The following is a 21,669-nucleotide window of genomic DNA, read 5'->3' on the forward strand; positions in this document are numbered from 1 at the left end:
AGGGAGCTTTACTCTGTATCTAACCCCGTGCTGTACCTGTCCTGGGAGTGTTTGATGGGGACAGTGTGGAGGGAGCTTTACTCTGTATCTAACCCAGTGCTGTACCTGTCCTGGGAGTGTTTGATGGGGACAGTGTCGAGGGAGCTTTACTCTGTTTCTCACCCTGTGCTGTACCTGTCCTGGGAGTGTTTGATGGGGACAGTGTCGAGGGAGCTTTACTCTGTTTCTCACCCTGTGCTGTACCTGTCCTGGGAGTGTTTGATGGGGACAATGTAGAGGGAGCTTTACTGTGTGTCTAACCCTGTGCTGTACCTGTCCTGTGAGTGTTTGATGGGGACAGTGTAGAGGGAGCTTTACTCTGTATCTAACCCCGTGCTGTACCTCTCCTGGGAGTGTTTGATGGGGACAGCGTAGAGGGAGCTTTACTCTGTATCTAACCCCGTGCTATACCTGTCCTGTGAGTGTTTGATGGGGACAGTGTAGAGGTATCTTTACTCTGTATCTAACCCCGTGCTGTACCTGTCCTGGGAGTGTTTGATGGGGACAGTGTAGAGGTATCTTTACTCTGTATCTAACCCCGTGCTGTACCTGTCCTGGGAGTGTTTGATGGGGACAGTGTGGAGGGAGCTTTACTCTGTATCTAACCCAGTGCTGTACCTGCCCTGGGAGTGTTTGATGGGGACAGTGTAGAGGGAGCTTTACTCTGTATCTAACCCCGTGCTGTACCTGTCCTGGGAGTGTTTGATGGGGACAGTGTGGAGGGAGCTTTACTCTGTATCTAACCCCGTGCTGTACCTGTCCTGGGAACGTTTGATGGGGACAGTGTGGAGGGAGCTTTACTCTGTATCTAACCCCGTGCTGTACCTGTCCTGGGAGTGTTTGATGGGGACAGTGTGGAGGGAGCTTTACTCTGTATCTAACCCCGTGCTGTACCTGTCCTGGGAGTGTTTGATGGGGACAATGTAGAGGGAGCTTTACTCTGTATCTAACCCAGTGCTGTACCTGTCCTGGGAGTGTTTGATGGGGACAGTGTCGAGGGAGCTTTACTCTGTTTCTCACCCTGTGCTGTACCTGTCCTGGGAGTGTTTGATGGGGACAATGTAGAGGGAGCTTTACTGTGTGTCTAACCCTGTGCTGTACCTGTCCTGTGAGTGTTTGATGGGGACAGTGTAGAGGGAGCTTTACTCTGTATCTAACCCCGTGCTGTACCTCTCCTGGGAGTGTTTGATGGGGACAGCGTAGAGGGAGCTTTACTCTGTATCTAACCCCGTGCTATACCTGTCCTGTGAGTGTTTGATGGGGACAGTGTAGAGGGAGCTTTACTCTGTATCTGACCCCGTGCTGTACCTGTCCTGGGAGTGTTTGATGGGGACAGTGTAACGGAAGCTTTACTCTGTTTCTAACCCTGTGCTGTGCCTGTCCTGGGAGTGTTTGATGGGGACAGTGTAGAGGGAGCTTTACTCTGTATCTGACCCCGTGCTGTACCTGTCCTGGGAGTGTTTGATGGGGACAGTGTGGAGGGAGCTTTACCCTGTATCTAACCCAGTGCTGTACCTGTCCTGGGAGTGTTTGATGGGGACAGTGTGGAGGGAGCTTTACCCTGTATCTAACCCAGTGCTGTACCTGTCCTGGGAGTGTTTGATGGGGACAGTGTGGAGGGAGCTTTACCCTGTATCTAACCCCGTGCTGTTCCTGTCCTGGGAGTGTTTGATGGGGACAGTGTAGAAGGAGCTTTACTCTGTAACTAGCCCCGCACTGTACCTGTCCTGGGAGTGTTTGATGGGGACAGTGTAAAAGGAGTTTTACATTGTATCAACCTCCATGTTGTATCTGCCCTGGGAGTGTTTGATGGGGACAGTGTTGAGGGAGCTTTACTCTGTATCTAACCCCATGCTGTACCTGCCTTGGGAGTGTTTGATGGGGACAGTGTTGAGGGAGCTTTACTCTGTATTTAACCCCATGCTGTACCTGCCCTGGGAGTGTTTGATGGGGACAGTGTAGAGGGAGCTTTATCTGTATCTAACCCCGTGCTGTACCTATTGGGGGTGTTTGATGGGGACAGTGTAGAGGGACCTTTACTCCGTATCCAACATGTGCTGTAGCTGTCCTGGGAGTTTTTAATGGGACTGTGTCGAGGGCGCTTTAGAACAAAACAAAGAAAGATCTTGCATTCATTAGTGCCGTCCATGACTTCAGGACATCATAAAGTGCTTTACGACCAATGAAATAGTTTAAGTCACTATTGTAAAAGATACTTTCAGAAGAACTTTCTTGGTTTACTGTTTGTAGATGGTGTCTCATATTTGTGTCACACTTCTTTGACTAAATGGTTAGCCAATTTTCTACTTACCATTTACTTCCCTGTGGGACTGAGAAAGAAATCTTTCTTTTATCAGTACCAATTTGTTATTATTGAGAAAGATGAGGAGTCAAGTTTCACGGTGTGTTTCATATAAGCAAGTATTGGAATGATTAGGAGAGATGACAAAGTTAATTAAATTATACTGATCAGACCATGCTAATGTAGGGTTTTAAAAGCCCATGGATTTTATTTATTTAATACTTTTCTATTATATAATCTCAGGATATACCAAAACCCTGTAACAGCCAATGAAGTACATTTTGAAGTGCAGTTACTGTTGCAGTGTAGGGATTGTGATTTTGCAAACAAGGTCCCACAAAAAACAATCTGATCATGACAAGATAATCTGTTTTCAGTGTTGATTGAGGAATAACTATTGTCCAGGACACTGGGGGAGAATCTCTCTGCTCCTCCTCAACATTCTGTCATGGAATCTTTTACATCTCTTTGGGAAGGTAGACAGGGCTTCAATTTAACCTCTCAGCTGATAAAGTGTGAAGAGGCGGGGATAAGGGGTTCCATAGTTTTTTGGACTTCGGAATCTTGGCAAGAACACAATGAGGATACAAGAGGACAAGTGTGTGCAGAATAGCATATTTAGTGATTAAGGGAAGCTAAGGACTAAATATTGTTGTATAATCCATATATGTAGTATCTGTCATCATCTATCCTGCCCTGGGAGTGTTTGATGGGGACCGTGTAGAGGGAGCTTTACTCTTTATCTTATCCTGTGCTGTACCTGTCCTGGGAGTGTTTGATGGAGACAGTGTAGAGGGAGCTTTACTCTGTATCTGTTCCCTTTGCTGTACCTGCCTTGGGAGTATTTAATGGGTTCTGTGTAGAGAAAGCTTTACTCTGTATCCAAACCCTTGTGTATCTGCCGGAGGAGTGTTTGATGGAGACAGTGGAGAGAGAGCTTTAGATCAAAAGAAGGACAGAACTTACATTAAATATGCAGTATCAATGCTATAATTTTGAATCATACTATTGTGTGCCTCCACACACATGAAATATTGCAGCTGTACTTAATGAGTTGCCTGTTATATATCCTTCCTAAAGATTTTACATGAAATTTGCATATATCTGGTTGATGATTGGTTGATTTATTTTGAATACTGTATAAGAATGGGGAAAGACTAGCATGTAAATTTAAATTCCATGTTGGAGAAGCATTGACCTGATTAACAGTTTTGAGTCTGTGCTTGAATAGCTCAGTGACACAGAACACAGGTGACAAGGAGCTTTGTGGTTGCAAAGGTCCCATCAGTGATTCAAGTCCATGGGGCTCCAGGTAAGGCCATTACTGCTTGACTCAACACACTTGGGGCTACAGAGAGAAACCTCAGTCAAAGTTTCTGCCTCTAATATTTAGTTTCTGACTCCCCCTATCACCCCCTACTCCCCACTCAAAGGTGCATATATGTCCATTTTGGGTGAAGACAGGATTGGCTTGGGTGCGATGGCTTCACAGTCAAATAGCCTACCAGCCACTCTCTGCCAGACGTACACAGGAAAAATGGTTGTTTGGGAGATGTTCCGAAAAGCTGCCTGAATCTGTAGAAAATTAACAAGAAAGAGGGTTCACAAGTGGGTTGGAGAGAGGGAAGGGGTCAGTGTGAAAATTAGCAAATGTACAACTATGTAATCACCTGGATACCTAAGGATAATTTACCCCTGGAGGAAAATATCTGGCCTTGAGCCTAAGAAATATTTGGCCAGGGCTGATCTCAGCCTGGTGGAGCCTTTTGAAATGACCAGAAGCAGGACTGCAGAGCAGGTATACCTTGGCTATGGGCCAGTCAGTAAGAGTGAAGATGGGATAGATTGCTATGTTATTGATGGGGACACTGAGCTTGCCAGTATGAGAGTGCACCACAAGACATTTAAAACTCCTAGATTGATTTGAAGATAGGGAAACTGCTAGACATGTATTGAGAGGTGTCTAATTCTCGTGAATCCCAACTCCCTATCTCACTTCCAGTGTGTTAGTTATACAGTGTACAGTCTACAAGTTGTGGAACATGCAATATACAAATGTTTATATTTAAAGTTCATTTTCTGCTCATCAAGATAAGGCTAGTTCACAGTGACAGCAGTATGATGCACTGAAGCAACTCGCTAAGGCTTCTTTGGCAGTGCTTCCCAAACTGATAACTTCCACCATCTAGAAGGACAAGATACATGGGAACACCATCACCTCCAAGTTCTCCTCTAAATCACACACCATCCTGATTTGGAACTATATTGGTGTTCTTTTACTGCCGCTAGGTGAAAATCCTGGAACTCCCTCCCTAACAGCACGGTGGTTGTTCGTCCAGCCTCAGAGATTAAAGGTCAGTGTTTGAAGTACCAAGTCATATGATCTAATGTCAGATGGAGACCATTCAGCCCATCCTGTCTGCGCCAGCTCTTTGAAAGAGCAATCAAATTAGACCTACTGTGCTGCTCTTTCGCCGGAGCCCTGTAATTGTTACATCGGAAGGTGTTTTGTCATGACTGCTACATTCAGTGTTGAGATCTGGTACATTGCTGTTTCCCATCTCAGCAATGTGGTTCTTATCGCAGAATGTTACTGCTATCCTATGGGGTAAACGCCGGATCCTGAAATAAGACTTTGGCCTTTGTGCATGTCTCTAGGCAGCTGGAGATATCAATACAATGACTGGAATTGTTTCCAGGACTGGGAACCTGGGTTGATTTTTTTCCCCTCTCCCTAGCCCAGTGCCCGATGGGCAATTGCGGTATGCCGACACAATCCAGGCTGAGATTATATGATATTTATAGTGCAGAAACAGGCCACTCAGCCCAACTGGTCTACATTAGCTTAACATCTCTCATAGGGAAAATGTGAGAAGCTATTATTAAAGAGGTTACAGGGCACTTAGAAAAATTCAGGCAGAGTCAACATGGGTTTGTGAAGGGGAAATCATGTTTAAACAATTTATTGGAGTACTTTGAAGGAGTCACATGTGCTGTGGATAAAGGGGAACTGATGGATGTACTGTACTTAGATTTCCAGAAGGCATTTGATAAGATGCCACATCAACGATTATTGCGGGAAATAAAAGCTCATGGTGTAGGGGATAATAAATTGGCATGGATAGAAGACTGGCTAGCTAACAGGAAACAGGGTGGCCATAAACAGACCTTTCTCTGGTTGGCAGGATGTAATGGGTGGTGTGCCACAGGGATCTGTGCTGGGCCCTCAAGTTTTTACAATTTATATAAATGACTTGGATGAAGGGACCGAAGGAATGGTTGCTAAACTTGCTGATGATACAAAAATAAGTAGGAAAGTAAGTTGTGAAGAAGACATAAGGAAACTACACAGGGACATAGATAGATTAAGCAAGTGGACAAAGACCTGGCAAATGGAGAATAGTGTGGGAAAATGTGAAATTGTCCATTTTAGCAGGAAGAATAAAAAAGAAGCATATTACCTAAATGTTGAGAGATTGCAGAGCTCTGATATGCAGAGGGATCTGGGTGTCTTAATGCATGAATCACAAAGACTATTATGAAGGCACAGCAGGTAATTAGGAAAGCTAATAGAGTATTATCGTTTACTGCGAGGAGAATTTAATATAAAAGTAGGGAGGTTATGCATCAGTTATATAGGACACTGGTGAGACCACATCTGGGGCACTGTGTACGGTATTGGGCTCCTTATTTAATGAAGGATATTAGTGCATTAGAAGCAGTTCAGAGAAGGTTTATTAAACTAAAACAGGGAATGGGCGAGTCATCTCATGAGGGAAGGTTGGACAGGTTAGGCTTGTATCCACTGGAGTTTAGAAGAGTAAGAGGTGACTTGATTGAAACATATAAAATCCTGAGGCCTGTTGACAGGGTAGATGTGGAGAGGATGTTTCCTCTTGTGGGAGAATCAAGAACTAGGGGTCACTGTTTAAAAATAAGAGGTTGCCCATTCAAGACAGAAATGAGGGGGAATTTTTTCTCTCAGAGGGTAGTGAGTCTTTGGAATTCTCTTCCTCAAAAGGCAGTGGAAGCAGAGTCTTTGAATGTTTTCAAGGCAGAGGTAGATAGATTCTTGATAAACAAGGGTATCAAGGCAGAGGTAGATAGAGTCTTGATAAACAAGGTTATCAGGGTAGGCATCAGGTTACAGTCAGATCAATCTTGATCTTATTGAATGATGGAGCAGGCTTGAAGGGCTGAGTGGCCTACTCCTGCTCCTAACTTGTATGTTCGTATGTTGGTACATTTATTCCACATGAGCTTTCTCCTCCCTTACTTCATCTCACTCAATCAGTGTAACCTACAATTCCTTTCTCCTTCATGCATTTATTCAACTTCTCCTTAAGTGGATCTATGCTATTTGCCTCAATTACTCCCTGTGGGAGCGAGTTCTACATTCTAAACACTCTCTGGGTAAAGAAGTTTCTCTTGAATTCCCTGTTGGATTTATGAGTGACTTTTTTATATTTACAGCCTCTAGAGTTCTGCTCTTCCCACAAGTGGAAACATCTCTGCAACTACCCTATTGCATCCTTTCATAATCTTAAAGACCATTAGGTCACCTCTCAGCTTTCTCTAAAATTATATAATTCCCCCCCCCCCACCGCCGAACTGAGCTTCGGATCTCATATCACACAGTTGGCTAACTCCAGAATAAAATTGGCAGAGTCTGGGAGTAGGTCATCTCTCTCTCTCTCTCTCTCTCTCTCTCTCTGTGTCTCTCTCCAGTCTGCCCTCTTGTGGGGCTATGAAGGGAGTGCGGGGAAATGATTACATTTGTTTTCAAGGAACCTTGCCCTGATGGCTCACTGGGTATTTCCCCAGCCTTTGTGGTATGAACCGCACAAAGAGGCCCTGGATTTGATTGCTGGAATTGGGCTTAAATTGTGATGCCCTCAATGGTCAGATGGGCTAGACACACTCATGGTCTACGCTCAGACTTAGAGGATAGCCTTGAACTTGAAGTAAAGATAGAAAATGCTGGAAATAGTCAGCAGGTCCGGCAACATCGGTGGAGAAAGAAACAGAGTTAACATTTCAGGTTGATGTCCTTTCATCAGAACTGGGAAATGGTTAGAGATGTGATGGAGTGGAAGGCAGGAGTGATTAAATGGTAAAATGGATGACGGTGCAATGTGAAAGCAGATGGTAACTGGACAAGTAAAGGAACAAAGTTATGACTAGAGGAAGTGTAAATGGCGGCAGCAATGGCTGTGATCTGAAATTGTTGCACTCGATAAGCACAACATTAATTTCAACAAATTCAAATTGTAACCCCTGTTCCCATTTTTCCAGACAGTAGGTGCTGGTAATGGTTCTGGAGTTGCCATTCACACCTCCTCCGGACCCATCACTTGATTTTTTTTTAACTTGTACCATTACCATCCCCTTGTGTCTCCCATCATCAGCCCTTTGATCTGTTAACCATTCTTGCCTTTCGCCCTATCACAGACCCTCCCTTTCATTTTTTCCCCCATCTCCCCCTTTCCCCACCCCCATACTTGCTTAAAACCCATTCAATCTCTACCTTTTCAAGATTCTGATGAGAGATCATTAACCTGAAACATTAACCCTGCCTCTCTCTCACCACAGATGCTGCCTGGCCTGCTGAGTACCTCCAGCATTTACTGTTTTTATTTCAGATTTTCAGCATCTGCCGTATTTTGTCTTTGTTTTGGCCTAGGAATTGAGCTCGAGTTGCCAAACCTCCAGGATTGTCTGAGGGGCTTCAAAAATTAAAGGTTAATCTCCAGGGCATGTTGTGAACAAATTTGGGAGAACAATTCTTAGGGACATTTAAAAAATGATTTGTGTTTTGGTCAATTTCTTTGAACTTTTTTGTTTGCAAGTTATAACTAATACTGGAAATAGAGAACAAACACTGTTTTATTGAGAGGTCTAGAATCATCTCCCTGCTTTCTGATTGGTTGTGAGAAGGCAAAGTGCCATGATGATTGATGTGCGAGGTGACCAATGACAGGAGTGTGGGGGCGGAGTTGTTCTAGGTTGGTCAGGTGATGAAATCTCTAGGAATGTGCCCAGCCAAAGTTAGCGACCGTGAACTTGAAGTGATTGGCTCCTGGTGTTGATAGCGCAGTGAGTGTCAGATCCTTTAGTAGGGGAAGATGGGGGATATGGAGCAGCTAAAGGGAAATAAAACTAGAGATAAAAACAAAAAACTGCGGATTCTGGAAATCCAAAACAAAAACAGAATTACCTGGAAAAACTCAGCAGGTCTGGCAGCATCGGCGGAGAAGAAAAGAGTTGACGTTTCGAGTCCTCATGACCCCTCAACAGAATTAGAGGAGAGAAATGGAAAGCAATGAAGGTGAGCAAGGCAAAAGAGAGATATGGAAATCTTGTCGCAGAGACGAACAGAACTTCTTCAAGGAGGTAGGCATTTCTTGAAGAGCAGTGGCAGTCAATTAAACACAGAGATAAAAACAAAAAACTGCGGATGCTGGAAATCCAAAAATAAAAACAGAATTACCTGGAAAAACTCAGCAGGTCTGGCAGCATCGGCGGAGAAGAAAAGAGTCGACGTTTCGAGTCCTCATGACCCTTCAACAGAACTAGTCCTGTTGAAGGGTCATGAGGACTCGAAACGTCAACTCTTTTCTTCTCCGCCGATGCTGCTAGACCTGCTGAGTTTTTCCAGGTAGTTCTGTTTTTGAAATAAAACTAGAGGCCTTCTTCTGCTTTATCTGGTGGTTGAAAATGGACCATATTCTCAGGGATACGATCTGTAAACCTCTAGATAAATGGGGGGGGGAAAAATGCACCCAACATCACCCTCATCCTGATGACCACATTTGTGTGTGGCTGAATCAAGCAAGTGTCACTAGATGCTGAGGTTCTACATGTCCCCGGTGTTGTGAAGGATGGGTCTGGCCATGTTGCCCTGGAATGCTCTGAGCATTGGACTGTGCTGTACCACCTGTCTCTTGTCGAAAAATTTATGCAGAAAAACGCCTTTGACCACAAGTTCATCTGGCAGTGGTCTGCATGTAACATCCTCGAGGCCCTGTGGGAAAAGGAGATGGCGGATCCTGTTGGCTGGTTCCCTGAGAAGACTGTCAATGTCATTTGGCAGAATGCCTCATCGCCAAAACTTTCAAACAAGCACAAAGACATAGCTGGCTGGTGTTAAGAAAGGCCCTCCCCGTCAGATCCTTTCTACATGCCTGGAGCCTCAGCCCCTCCACACGTTGCCCTTGAGATGGTTGTGATGGGGAAGAGATTGTTGTCCACCTTCTTGTGGAATGTGCCTTTGCAAAGAAGGTCTGGAGAGAGATGCAGTGGTTTTTGTCGAGGTTCATCCTAAGCAGTTCTGTGACACAGGACTCTATGTTCTATGGGCTGTTCCCAGGGATACACCGAGACAAACATCAGCTGCAGCTGGAGGATCACCAACTCCGTGAAAGACGCTCTTTGGTCTGCCCGAAACTTGCTGGCAAAGAGTTGTCCCTGACCGAGTGTTGCAGACTGGCACATTCCAAGTCCAGGACTACGTGCTGAGGGAACTAAAGCTTGGGGCAGCCGCCGCAAAGGTGCAGTGGGGAAAGGTCGCTGTCTAAGACCTTTCTGACATAGTGTACCGAGAGGCCAGAAAATTTGTAGAACTCCTTGGGCTGCATGCTGGACATGGAATGTACATTGTAAATATCAAGAATATTACAATTATACTGAGGCACCTCAGAGAAGAACATACTATGGAGACAAATCGAATTTTATTGCACTTTCTGCAATTTTCAAGTTGGAATGTTTTGTAAAGTACTTCTATAAATTTTTTGAATAAGTTACATTTTTGGAAAGATTAAGAAATAAAACTAATGCGCAATGGAGAAAGGCCTGAGGCCTTTCAGCCAGGGCGCACTGAGTGTAGAATCCCTTGGGCTGTTTGCCAGACATGGAATGTACATTGCGAATATCAAGAGTATTGAGTTTATATTGAGGCACCTCGGAGTGGAACATGCTGTATTGAGAAAAGCTGGATTCTATTGCACTTTCTGTAGTTTTCAATTTGAGATGCTCTTTTACAAATTTTACGAATGAAGTATATATTTGGAAGAATGTGGAATTCTCAACGGCAAAATTTGTGCAGTGTTGGGGGGGGGATGGGGGGGACTGTGTTCGCCCTCTTCCCTGATTGCAAGTACAAAAAGGAAAAAAAAACTAGCATCTCCTTTTATTGCTGAATCACAGAGTTTGTGAGGGAACTGGCATAAATAATTGATGAGTACCTTTCAGTGATGTGGGTGAAGTGAGAGATGAATTATGAATTAATGGACAGAGTTCACTGGCAGCAGCACCTGGGCCGCAGTATTGTGTGAAACAGGATGGAGTGTTGGAATGCTCGAGTGTACAAGCCTTTAAGGACGAAAGTCCAGCTTTCTTTGCTGGATTTCCCATATAAGGGTTTAACTGGAAGCCGTTTGATGTGTTCAGATGTCTGAACAGCCGTCAGTTTATTAGGCTTCAACAACAAGAACAACATGCATTTATATAGCACCTTTAATGCTTCACAGGAATGTTGTCAGATTAAATTTGACACCGAGCCACATAAGGAGATATTAGGACAGGCAACCAAAGGCTTGGCCAAAGGGATAGGTTTCAAGGAGTGTCTTAAAAGAGGAGAGAGATAAGAGAGATGGAGAGGTTGAGGGAGGGGATTCCAGAGCTTAGGGCCCAGGTAGCTGAAGGCACAGCCACCATTGGTGGAGTGATTAAAATCAGGGATGCTCAAGGGGCCAGAATTGGAAGATTGCAGAAACCTTGGAGGGTTGTAGGAGATTACAGAGATAGAGAGGGGTGAGGGGATTTGGAAAAGAGGTGAGAATATTTAAATTGAGGTATTGCCAGACTGCGAGCTCGTGTAGGTCAGTGAACACAGGGGATAACGGGTGAACGGGACTTGGTGCGAGTTGTGATGTAAGACTTTAGAGTTTTGGATGAGCTCAAGTTTACAGAGGGTGAAAGGTGTGAGGTGTGATGCAACAGATGGGCTGAGGCATGAGTCGGGTTGGACAATGTTATGGAGGTGGCAGTAGGTCCTTGTGGTGGAGGGAATATGGGGTTCAAGCATGAAGTCCCAGAAAAGATGGGTACAGGTGTGGGAAGTGATGACACGTTCAAGAACTTTGGAGAGGAATAGGAATTTGTGGATGGGTCAGTTGGAGAGAATGTACAAGAGTTTTTTGAGGAGTGGGTGGGGAAATCGGATTTGAATGGGAGGAGGGGAAGACAGTAACCGAAGAAAGGATCTTGATAACAACATCAACTTGTGGGGGGGATGTTGGGTGGCTAGTCTTTTGGTGGGAAGACCAGGAGTTGGGTCTCATGGACAAGATGAGCTTGGAGAAAGCATGAGGGAAGACAGGAGACAAACTCGGGAAAGATGTGAACCCAGGGGTAAGGAAACAGAAAGCTCCAGGGGAAAATTGGTTTGTTAGGCTAGGGTGAGAGAAAAGTGGCTGAGGCAGCTGAACCGGTGGTCCCAGGAATAATTGGGTACATGAATTGGGGGTTGAAGGGGAGGAGATAGTGGTTTAAGAAGATGTTTGAAAAGAGAAGCTGGGTTAGGGATAGGGATGGGATGTTTATCTTTGCATTCCAGGATGGCCCTGTTTTGGCAAAGGACAGGAGGGCCCTGTAATGTTTTATATGATTCTACCAGATCTGGCAATGAACGGCTAAACCAGTAACATTAAAGTCTGTATTCTTTGGACTTAAGGGAGTGAAAATTCAGCCAAAATTTCATCAAACCGCCCTAACTCTGCGTCAGCCGTGGCTCAGCCAATAGCCTTTTATCTGGAGTATGGAAGGTTGTAGATTCAAGGCCCACAGAGACTTAAGCATTTAATCTAGACTGACGGTTCAGTGCAAGACTGAGGGAATGCTGCATTGTCAGAGGTGCCATCTTACAGATAAGTTGTGAGACTGAGGCCCTTGTGGATCTTATGTGAAGAAGATCTGGAGATTTCTTCCTGGTCTCCTGTCCAACATTTATCCCCCAACATTAAAACAGATGCTGTGATCATTTCTTTCATGACTGTTTGCGGAATCCTTCTGTGTGCAAAATTGGCTGCCGCATTTCATCACAAGAAAACAGTGACTACACTTCAAAAAGTGCTTCATTGGCTGTAGATTGCTATGGGACATCAAGAAGAGATGTGATAGCTGGGGAGATTATGACAAAAATAATTCCCTGGAAACTAGAAGGTTAAGGGGAGGATTTGATTGAAGTTTTCAAGATATTAAGGTGAGCAGATAGGGTCGATAGAGAGAAACTATTTCCACTGGCTGGGGAGTCTAGAATTAGGGGATATAGTCTAGAAATTAGAGCCAAACCTTTCAGGGTTGAAATTAGGAAACACACAAGGGGTGGTAGCAACTTGGGACTCTGTTTGGCAAACTGCAGTTGATGCTGGATCAATTGTTAATTGTAACTCTGAGATTAATGGATTCTTGTCAACCAATTGTATTAAGGGATACAGGGCAAAGATGGGTATATGAAGTTAGGTAACAGATCAGCCATGATCTTATTGAATGACAAGACAGGCTTGAGGGGCTGAATGGCCTCCTCCTGCTCCTATATTCATAGAAATGCAAGCTGAATAAAAAGGAAGCCTTGCATTTGTTTAATTGGCTACTCTCAGGAATGGTGGGAGAAAGTCTGAAAAGCTTCGCTAATGTTGTCTCTATCTCTGATCTTCTGTCCTTCTAAGGTCCAACATGTTGACCAGCATAACTGATGGGATCATGTGCTGCATCACTGGCAGAACTCTGAATGTGGTGGGAGCCATTGACAGTGTGGAGTCTAGCGATGGCTACGATTACATTGAGGTGAAACCTGGCCGGGTCCTGCGAGTCAAACACATCATGCCGAGCCGAACACCGGCGGAGGAAGAGAAGAAGGAGGAAGTGGTGGTGGAGGAAGACGAGGAAGAGGAAGCATCCGGTAAAGGCGTGGTACACTGCAAGCGCAAGATCTCTGTCTATCGCAATGGGCAGGTGGTGATCGAGAACCTCGGCGACGTCATTCGCTCCGAGATCCTGCACTGCCAGAACGGCAACACTGACCCCAGCAGCACGGTGGAGATTGAACTCTCTGACGCCAATGTCACATCGCCCCAGGCCAACAGCGCCAGCCCCAGCGCCTGCGTCAATGGTGGTACTGTCCCAGAGCAGGGCATGGCTAAGCGGCGCAAACGCAAACCGAAAAAGACGGTTGTGATCGACTGCAAGAAGCGGATCACCAGCTGTAAGGGCACCCACTCTGATGTGGCACTCTTCTTCATCCATGGTGTGGGGGGCTCGCTGGACATTTGGAAAGAGCAGCTGGACTTCTTTGGCAAGCTGGGTTACGAGGTGGTGGCCCCAGATCTTGCTGGGCATGGCTCCAGCACTGCTCCAAAGATCGGCGCCGCCTACACTTTCTACGCTCTTGCGGAGGACATGAGAGTCATCTTCAAACGCTATGGGAAGAAACGCAATATCCTGATTGGACACTCTTATGGGTATGTTTAGAAAGACTCATTTAAGTTCAGACTCCCTCCAGTGGGTAAATTCGCCAATTGGTGTTGGTGCTGGGTCATATTGAGTCTTTACAAGGTTAGCGAGAGGGGGAGTTGTCCATAAGAGGGCTGTTTGGCCTCAGTGCTTGTGGATGTAGGCATCGTAGAGTCAGCTGATGCTCTGTTCCCATTCAGTCCCCTTGCCACCAAATTCACAATCCACCCACCACCCGCATCATGTGTGAGGACAAGGTCATGGTCAACTGTGATGCCTCCCAAAGTTGGGCATCAGTGTGCAGGCTGACATGCATTAAGAAATTGGCGGACAGTCAAATGTAAGTAGAAATCTGCATGTCAATGTCTGCAGGGGAGAAGGAAAAAGTGAAAGAAGAGAATAGGGCACTCTTTGAAAAGATTTTGAAATCTGTTACAAGGACCCTCGATTTCTATTGACTTTTAAAAATTCTTTTTTATTTGAATGCTGAAGACCTTCAGTGCATCTGTTTCACAGAAGGGCTAAATGCAATATTTCAGAACACTATCAGAACTGGACAGGCAAGATCAGTTGACAACCAAAGCCTAGAGCAGGTTTGGGGGGAAGGCCGAGTAAGGTGATCAGTTCGACCATTTTGATGTCCTGGAATCGATAGGAGAGAGTGCAACGGGTAACACTAGCATCCATCAGTGTGAGAAAGACTTGCATTTATATAGTGCCTTTCATGACCTCAGGACATCCCAAAGTGCTTTACAGCCAATGAAGTACTCTTGAAGTGCAGTCACCATTGTAGTGTAGGGAACACAGCAGCCAATATTTGCACAGCAAGATCCCACAAACAGCAATGTGATAATAATCTAAATTACCTGTTTTAGTGATGTTGATTGAGGGATAAGTATGTCCTCAGGACACTAGGGATAATACTCTTGTTCTTCTTCAGATTATTGCCATGGGATCTTTTATATCCACCTGAATGGTATCAGTTTAGCATTTTGTCTGAAAGACAGCATCTCTGACAGTGCAGCACCCACTTGGTACAATACTCAAGCGTGAGTCTAGATTTTTGGGGCTCAAGTCTCTGGACTGGGCATTTTACCCACAGCCATCTGATCTAGAAGCAAGGTTTACTATTCACTGAACCACAGCTGACACATTTTTCAGATACAAAGGATGAGAGCATAGTGCATGAGGAATTTATAACTGGAGCAATATTGCTGGAATATATAAGGAAGGTTGCGATGGGGAGAAAGGTGTTGAAGGTAGGAAGGGGTCTATATCGGGTACAGTTTGTCATGTATCCCCAGCACTGTATGACTGGCTTCTTATCGGAGATATTTCTTCTGTAGGGTTTCATTCTGCACGTTTCTGGCTCACGAGTATCCGGATCAAGTGCACAAGGTGGTGATGATAAACGGAGGAGGTCCAACTGCCCTGGAGCCCAGTTTGTGCTCCATCTTCAACTTGCCCACCTGTGTCCTACACTGCCTCTCACCATGTCTCGTCTGGAGCTTCCTCAAGTAAGGGCAAGCTGTTTAAATGTTGTGATGGTCTCAAAGCAGTACTGTAGGAGCTGGGTGGTGCAGTGAGTTCCACTTTGACCCTTTATCTGTGGGACCCAGGTTCGGTCTAACAAGACGGAAGCCTCCTCTGCCAGTAGGGTTGCTTCGTGTTATTCCAGCAGGTTTCACCACATGTACTGCCAGCTCCGAATGACTTTTCTTCCAATCACCGATAATTGTTAAAATCAATGAACAAAAAGCAAATTTTTAAAAAAGCCCTTTATGATTTTTCTCACAATTTTCAGTGCTGGGGCCCCGGAAGGTTGACAACCCTTTTTTTGAGCTCTGAAGGATCATACGGACTCGAAACGTTATCCCTGTTTCTCTCTCCATAGATGCTGCCAGACCTGCTGAGTTTTTCCAGCATTTTCTGCTTTTATTTCGTATTTCCAGCATCCGCAGTATTTTGCTTTTATCTTGAGTTTGAAAAACCCTGTCTGTTTGGTAGCTGTAAAGAGGTCTGTGTGAGATTGGTTTGGGCAGCACTCAGTCCAGTGAACAGCACAAAACTTAACCTTGGTGAGGCCAACTAACTTGGAAAGGCCACAGGATGGCTCCTATAGAAAATGGAAGTAAACTCCTGTCATGTCACAAGAAAGGGATTGACCTGGAGGTTGAGCTGGGTTTAATTCCCTAGCACAAAGATATCTCACAAAAAACTAATGCACCAGTTTCCAGGATGAGGAAAGGCCCAGTTACTGTCCTTCCCCTGTTTACTGCTCCTCGTGATTAGCATTGGCTGCTATAATTGTTCTTCAGTGTGGCTGATCAACCAGCGTAATTATTTACTATTCTAGTGACCACCTCTCTGTAAAGTGATGTTGGATGTGGATATGATCAGGATTAGCTGGGATACCTTGCACCCTGTTGTCACAACTTTTGCTCACATTTTCCATGGTAAATTGCTACTTCAGCACTTCCCCTTCAATTTTGCTATGTCAGCGGTCACAGTGTAGTTACCACCTCTGACCACTAGATGGCACTGTAAAGCTAATTTCTCTGCTAACCATCAGAGAAAGAGTTGCATTCATAGAGTGCCTTCCACAACCTCAGAATGCTCAAAACGCTTTACAGCCAATTAAGTACTGTTGCAGTGTTGTCACTGTTGTAATGTAGGAAACGTGGCAGCAAATAATGTACAGCAAGCTCCCACAGGCATCATTCTCAGAATCTGTTCTTTTAGTGATGTGAGTTGATCGAAAAATATTGGCTGGGAGATTGGGATAACTCCCCTAACTCCCCTGCTCTTTTTTGAATTAGTGGGATTTTTTCATACAGTTGTCTGAGAGTGCTCTGTTTAACACTTCATCCAAAAGGTGACACCTCTGATAGTGCAGCACTCCCTCAATACTGCATTGCAAGTGATAACCTGGATTTTATGCTCAAGTCTCTGGAGTGGGGCTTGAACTCACATCCTTCTGACTCAGAGGTGAGAGTGTGACTAACAAATCCTATATTCATTAACTCATTATATGGAATTACATAGAATGTACAGCACAGAAACAGGCCATTTGGCCCAAGTGTCCATGCTGTTGTTTATGCTTCACATGAGCCTCCCCCATCCCTTTACATCTAACCTTATCTGCTTATTTGTTTCTTTTCCATTTGTTTATCTTGTTTCCCTTTAAACGTGCCTGTACTATTCACCTCAACCACTCCCTGTGGGAGCGAGTTCCACATTCTCACCATTCTCTGGGTAAAGAGGTTTCTCCTGAATTCCTGATGAGATTTATTAGTGGCTATCTTATATTTATGGCCCCTAGTTCTAGTCTCTCCCACCACTGGAAATATCTTCTCTACATTTATCCTATTAAACCCTTTCAAAATTTTGAAGACCTCAATTAGGCCACATCGCATGTATTCTGTTTTCTAGACCGCTACCATTTAGAAAGACAAGGGCAGCAGCTAGATGGGAACACCACCGCCTGGAAGTTCCCCTCCAAGTCACTCACCATCCTGAATTGGAAATATGTGGCAGTTCCTTCACTGTCGCTGGGTCAAAAACCTGGAACTCCCTCCCTAACAGCACTGTGGGTGTACCTACACCACATGGGCTGCAGCGGTTCAGAAAGGCAGCTCACCACCACCTTCTCAAGGGCGATTAGGGATGGGCAATAAATGCTGGCCCAGCCAGTGAAGCCCACATCCCGTGAATAAATTTTTGAAAAAAGCACCCCAGTCAGTTCTGCCTTCCTTGATAGTTAGTTCTTGGTTCTGGTCCTGTCTTTTTCCTAGAGAGGGAAGTAATAGACGAGGCTGTAAGAAATTTGCTCGTACTGTCTGTTAATCGATCTGTGACTTCTTTACATTTTTCTGGTGTCTTGTTAGAGCGGCGTTTGCACGACAGGGAGCGAAAGAGAAGCAATTGTTAAAGGAAGGGAATGCGTTCAAGGTGACTTCCTTCGTGCTGCGGGCAATGATGAGTGGACAGTACTGGCCCGAAGGTGATGAGGTGTACCATGCTGAGCTGACAGTGCCTGTCCTGTTGGTGCATGGAATGCACGATAAGTTCGTCCCTGTGGATGAAGACCAGCGCATGGCTGAGGTAACAAACTCTTTTTCATTTCAGTTAAGTTGTTGTCCCTGATTTTTTACATACTCAGAATCAGCCATGATCTGCTTCCACTTCAACGACCTTCTCCCCTGTCTGCCCCTACCTCGGCCTAGCTGCTGCTGAAACCCTCATCCACACTTTTACCTCCAGGCTTGAATATTCTACTGTTGGCATGGCTTCATGAACTTGAGCTCATCCAAAGATTTGCTGCCCTCTTTCTTAACTCACATCAAGTCCTGTTCAGCCATCACTCCTGTTTTCATTGACCTGCATTGGCTCCCAGTCTAAAATGGTCTCGATGTAAAAATTTTTGTGTATGTGTTAAACCCCTTGCTGGCTTTGCCCTCTTGCTAGCTCTGTTACCTCCTTCAGTCCCATCATCTCTGGGATCTCTGTGTTCCAACAATTCTGGCCATGTGCCCAACCCCCATATCCTTCACACCGCCATAGGCAGCCAGAGTCCTAAACTCTGGAATTGCCTCCCTAAGCCTCTCTGCTTCTCTACATCTTCTCTTTGAAGATGCTTCTTAAAACCTCCCTCATTGACCAAACGTTTGGTCACCTGTCCAAATGACTCCTTTACTTAGCTCAGTGCCAAATTTTTGACCATGTTAAAAGTGAATGAAAATTGTTGTGGTATGATCCAACTAAATGACAGAATAGATGTGAGGGGCTGAATGGCCTACTCCCACTCCTGTGTTCATGTTTGCCCAGAAGATAAATCAGTGCGTGCACTGCTCAGCGTGGGTCTGAGCTTTACTGGAAGATCCCAGGCTGAATCCCAGTTCCTGGTTGAGTTATCTGGTACAGGTGAGGTACTTCAATTTACTTAAGTGTCCCAGGGTCTGATCAGTCAGAGTTTCTACTCCTGAGGGCTCCCCAGAAACTCCAGCTGGAATGTATATGAGGCTGGGTGGTATGTGTAATGGGAGCACTGTCCCAGAACATGATTAAAATGCTTCCCATCACTTACTAATTAGACTGAGCCATGAAACACACCCACCTGGGAAGGGCCTGAAGAACCAGAGATCATCTGCCTGACACGGGGTGGAGGGGGTGGTGGGGGGTGGTGGAATGGTGGCATGGTGGCATGGTGGTAATGTCACTGGACAATCTGGAGGCCCAGGCTAACATGGTCAAAAATTTGGCACTGAGGTAAGTAAAGGAGTCATTTGGACAGGTGACCAAACGTTTGATCAATGAGGGAGGTTTTAAGAAGCATCTTCAAAGAGAAGATGTAGTATAAAGCTAGTCTCAGAATCAGTGACCATGAAGATATCATCGATTGTAGTAAAAGCCCATCTAGTTTGCTATTGTCCTTTAGGGAAGGAAATCTGCCAACCTTACCTTGCCTGGCCTGCATGTGACTCCACACTTGGTTGACACTTAACTGCCCTCTGAAATGGCCCAGCAAGCCACTCAGTTCAAGGGTAATTAGGGATGGGCAATAAATGCTGGCCTTGCCAGAGACGCTCACGTCACAGAATCACAGAATTTTTACAGTGCAAAAGAAGGCCATTTGGCCCATCGTGTCTGCACCAGCTTCCAGGAAAGAATACATTTTTTAAAAAGCTAAGGTAAGACGGACTGTTGGTTTGAAGGGACAGTGTGCCTGTTTAAACATGACGCTCGATTAATCCCTGATACTTTTACCAATCAGATCTTGCTGATTGCGTTCCTGAAAGTCATCGATGAGGGGAGTCACATGGTAATGATGGAATGTCCAGAGACGGTGAACACATTACTGCACGAGTTCCTGCTTTGGGAACCGGAGATCACAGCGAGTGAGAAAGCGGAGACCAAACGGACGACAGAAAACAACAAGTAAAGAATGCCGGCAGCGCAGCAATTTATCTGCAAACTTTGGGAAAAGCTTTGTTCTTGTGCCGATTGAAGGAAGCTGTCAGAGATTCTAACAGTTTGAGGCTGTTTGTGATATGCAGCTGTGTTGAAGTGGTCGAGAGGATTTACCCTGTGCCTGGGCCTTAACCTAGGCTTTGTGTGTTGGCACCAAGAGTGAAAACCTGTACAATGTATATTTCGATAAATGGCAGCTAAATGTGGTGTTTTTTTTTCATCAGTTGTGTAGTTTTTTAAAGAAACAATTCACCACATGATTTGAAACAGCATTAACAGAAAGAGTAAGGCTTCAGGTAGTGTAATGGGAGAACCTGAGGTTGCCAAGTTTTGAGGATTGAACTGGGGTCTCCAGGAATTGAAGAGTAACTCCAGGAAGCAGCTGCGAGCAATCCTGGAAGAAAATCAAAGTGGCCATTAAATACATCAGTTCTCATTTTTTTTAAAGCACTTTTGTTTATTTAAAGTATTGCAGATGGGGAGTGGGGGCAAGGCTGTTTGATTGACAGCAAAGAATCATCCAATGGCGTAATGACGAGTCTGTTCATTTTGCAGTTGGCCAGGGGGAAGGTGGGCCTTCATGAGGATGGAAAGGTTGGGTGGCCAATGGCGGAAGGGGCAGGGTGGTTGGAGGTCATGTGATGAAACTTCCAAGCCAACCAGAGCGCACCACAATCCAGGAGGTCAAGAGAATGGGTCAAAAACACCAGTTCTGCTATTCCTTGGGGAACTCAACGGCCACATTAGTAATGCATAAAATTTGTAGATCTGAGTTGCTGGTGTGGAAATCCAGTCACATTTGTAATTGGTTGTTCTGCTATTCGCATGTTGAATGTGGACAGGAGAGGGGGAAGGGAAGCATGAAGAATTGGGATGTTGCGTTCCAGAAGATTGTAACCCCGCCCTTTGCACTTGGGGATCACATTTTAACACATATTTTAATGAGATTGCAATTATTTTTTGTTGTTCAAAGCTTTTCGAAGTATTTGGCTTGCTTTGCTCTGGTTTTCTGCTGGTCTGGACACCTGACAGAATCCTCAATTCCTGATTACTGTCGTAACTGTCCAAGAACTGTCCAAAAACCAGAGACCAGTTGCATCCTGAGCACTTACAGATTGATGCAATATGACTATCCTTGCATCTTGTTATTTTGCATTTTACATTGACAGATGAAATGTGCTGTTATATAATGTACAGTACGTTAGTTATTTATAGTATAAATTCAGTGAGTACTATTATGTAATATGGACTGTTAGTTCTATTATACAAAATGTTATAAAATATATTAACATGGAAGTATTGGCCCCCACTAATTCCACAGAAGACATTATTTTATAAAAAATGATGGATCCATGGGAGGAATTCTGCGAGTTATTGATACTAGGATTTAAATAATAATTTTAAACTGTCTTGATTTTGCCCTTATAGTTCATATCATCTGAATCCTTCGATTAGTTTCTAGCCTGTAACTCACGTATGGATGTCTTTTATTCTATATATAAAACCCATCCAATTCCCTCAAATAGATTTTGCCCTGTAACCCACTCCTGGGTATCCATTATATATAAACTAACCCAAACCCCTTAATTAGATTCAAGCCTGTAACTAACTTCCAGATATTCTGCCATTAACACTTATTCTGGACCAATGCTTTGTTTCTTTATTTCAACTGTTACCACTCCCTTTGCCTTTTGTTCTGTGACATCTTTGTCATTCAATCTCTCCCACCCTCTCACCTATCCCTGCATTTCCTTTTTGTTCCATCCGACTGTCCCCTCTTTTGCAACAACATAAAACCCATCACATTTCTACCTCTCTTCAGTTGCAAAGAGGAGTCATATTGGACT

The 21,669-nt window shown here is 44.7% G+C and overlaps 1 protein-coding gene across 1 annotated transcript; it reads left to right on the forward strand.

Moving 5' to 3' along the window:
* Positions 1–13,075: 13,075 nt before the first annotated feature.
* abhd8a (abhydrolase domain containing 8a) lies at positions 13,076–19,793 on the forward strand. Its single transcript, XM_041205540.1, has 4 exons — positions 13,076–13,860; positions 15,199–15,369; positions 17,740–17,956; positions 19,626–19,793. The coding sequence occupies exons 1-4, from the start codon at positions 13,076–13,078 to the stop codon at positions 19,791–19,793; spliced, it is 1,341 nt and encodes a 446-aa protein (XP_041061474.1).
* The last annotated feature ends 1,876 nt before the right edge of the window (positions 19,794–21,669 follow it).

Source organism: Carcharodon carcharias, chromosome 14 (assembly GCF_017639515.1).
Source record: "Carcharodon carcharias isolate sCarCar2 chromosome 14, sCarCar2.pri, whole genome shotgun sequence".
In the NCBI taxonomy this organism is placed as follows: domain Eukaryota; kingdom Metazoa; phylum Chordata; class Chondrichthyes; order Lamniformes; family Lamnidae; genus Carcharodon; species Carcharodon carcharias.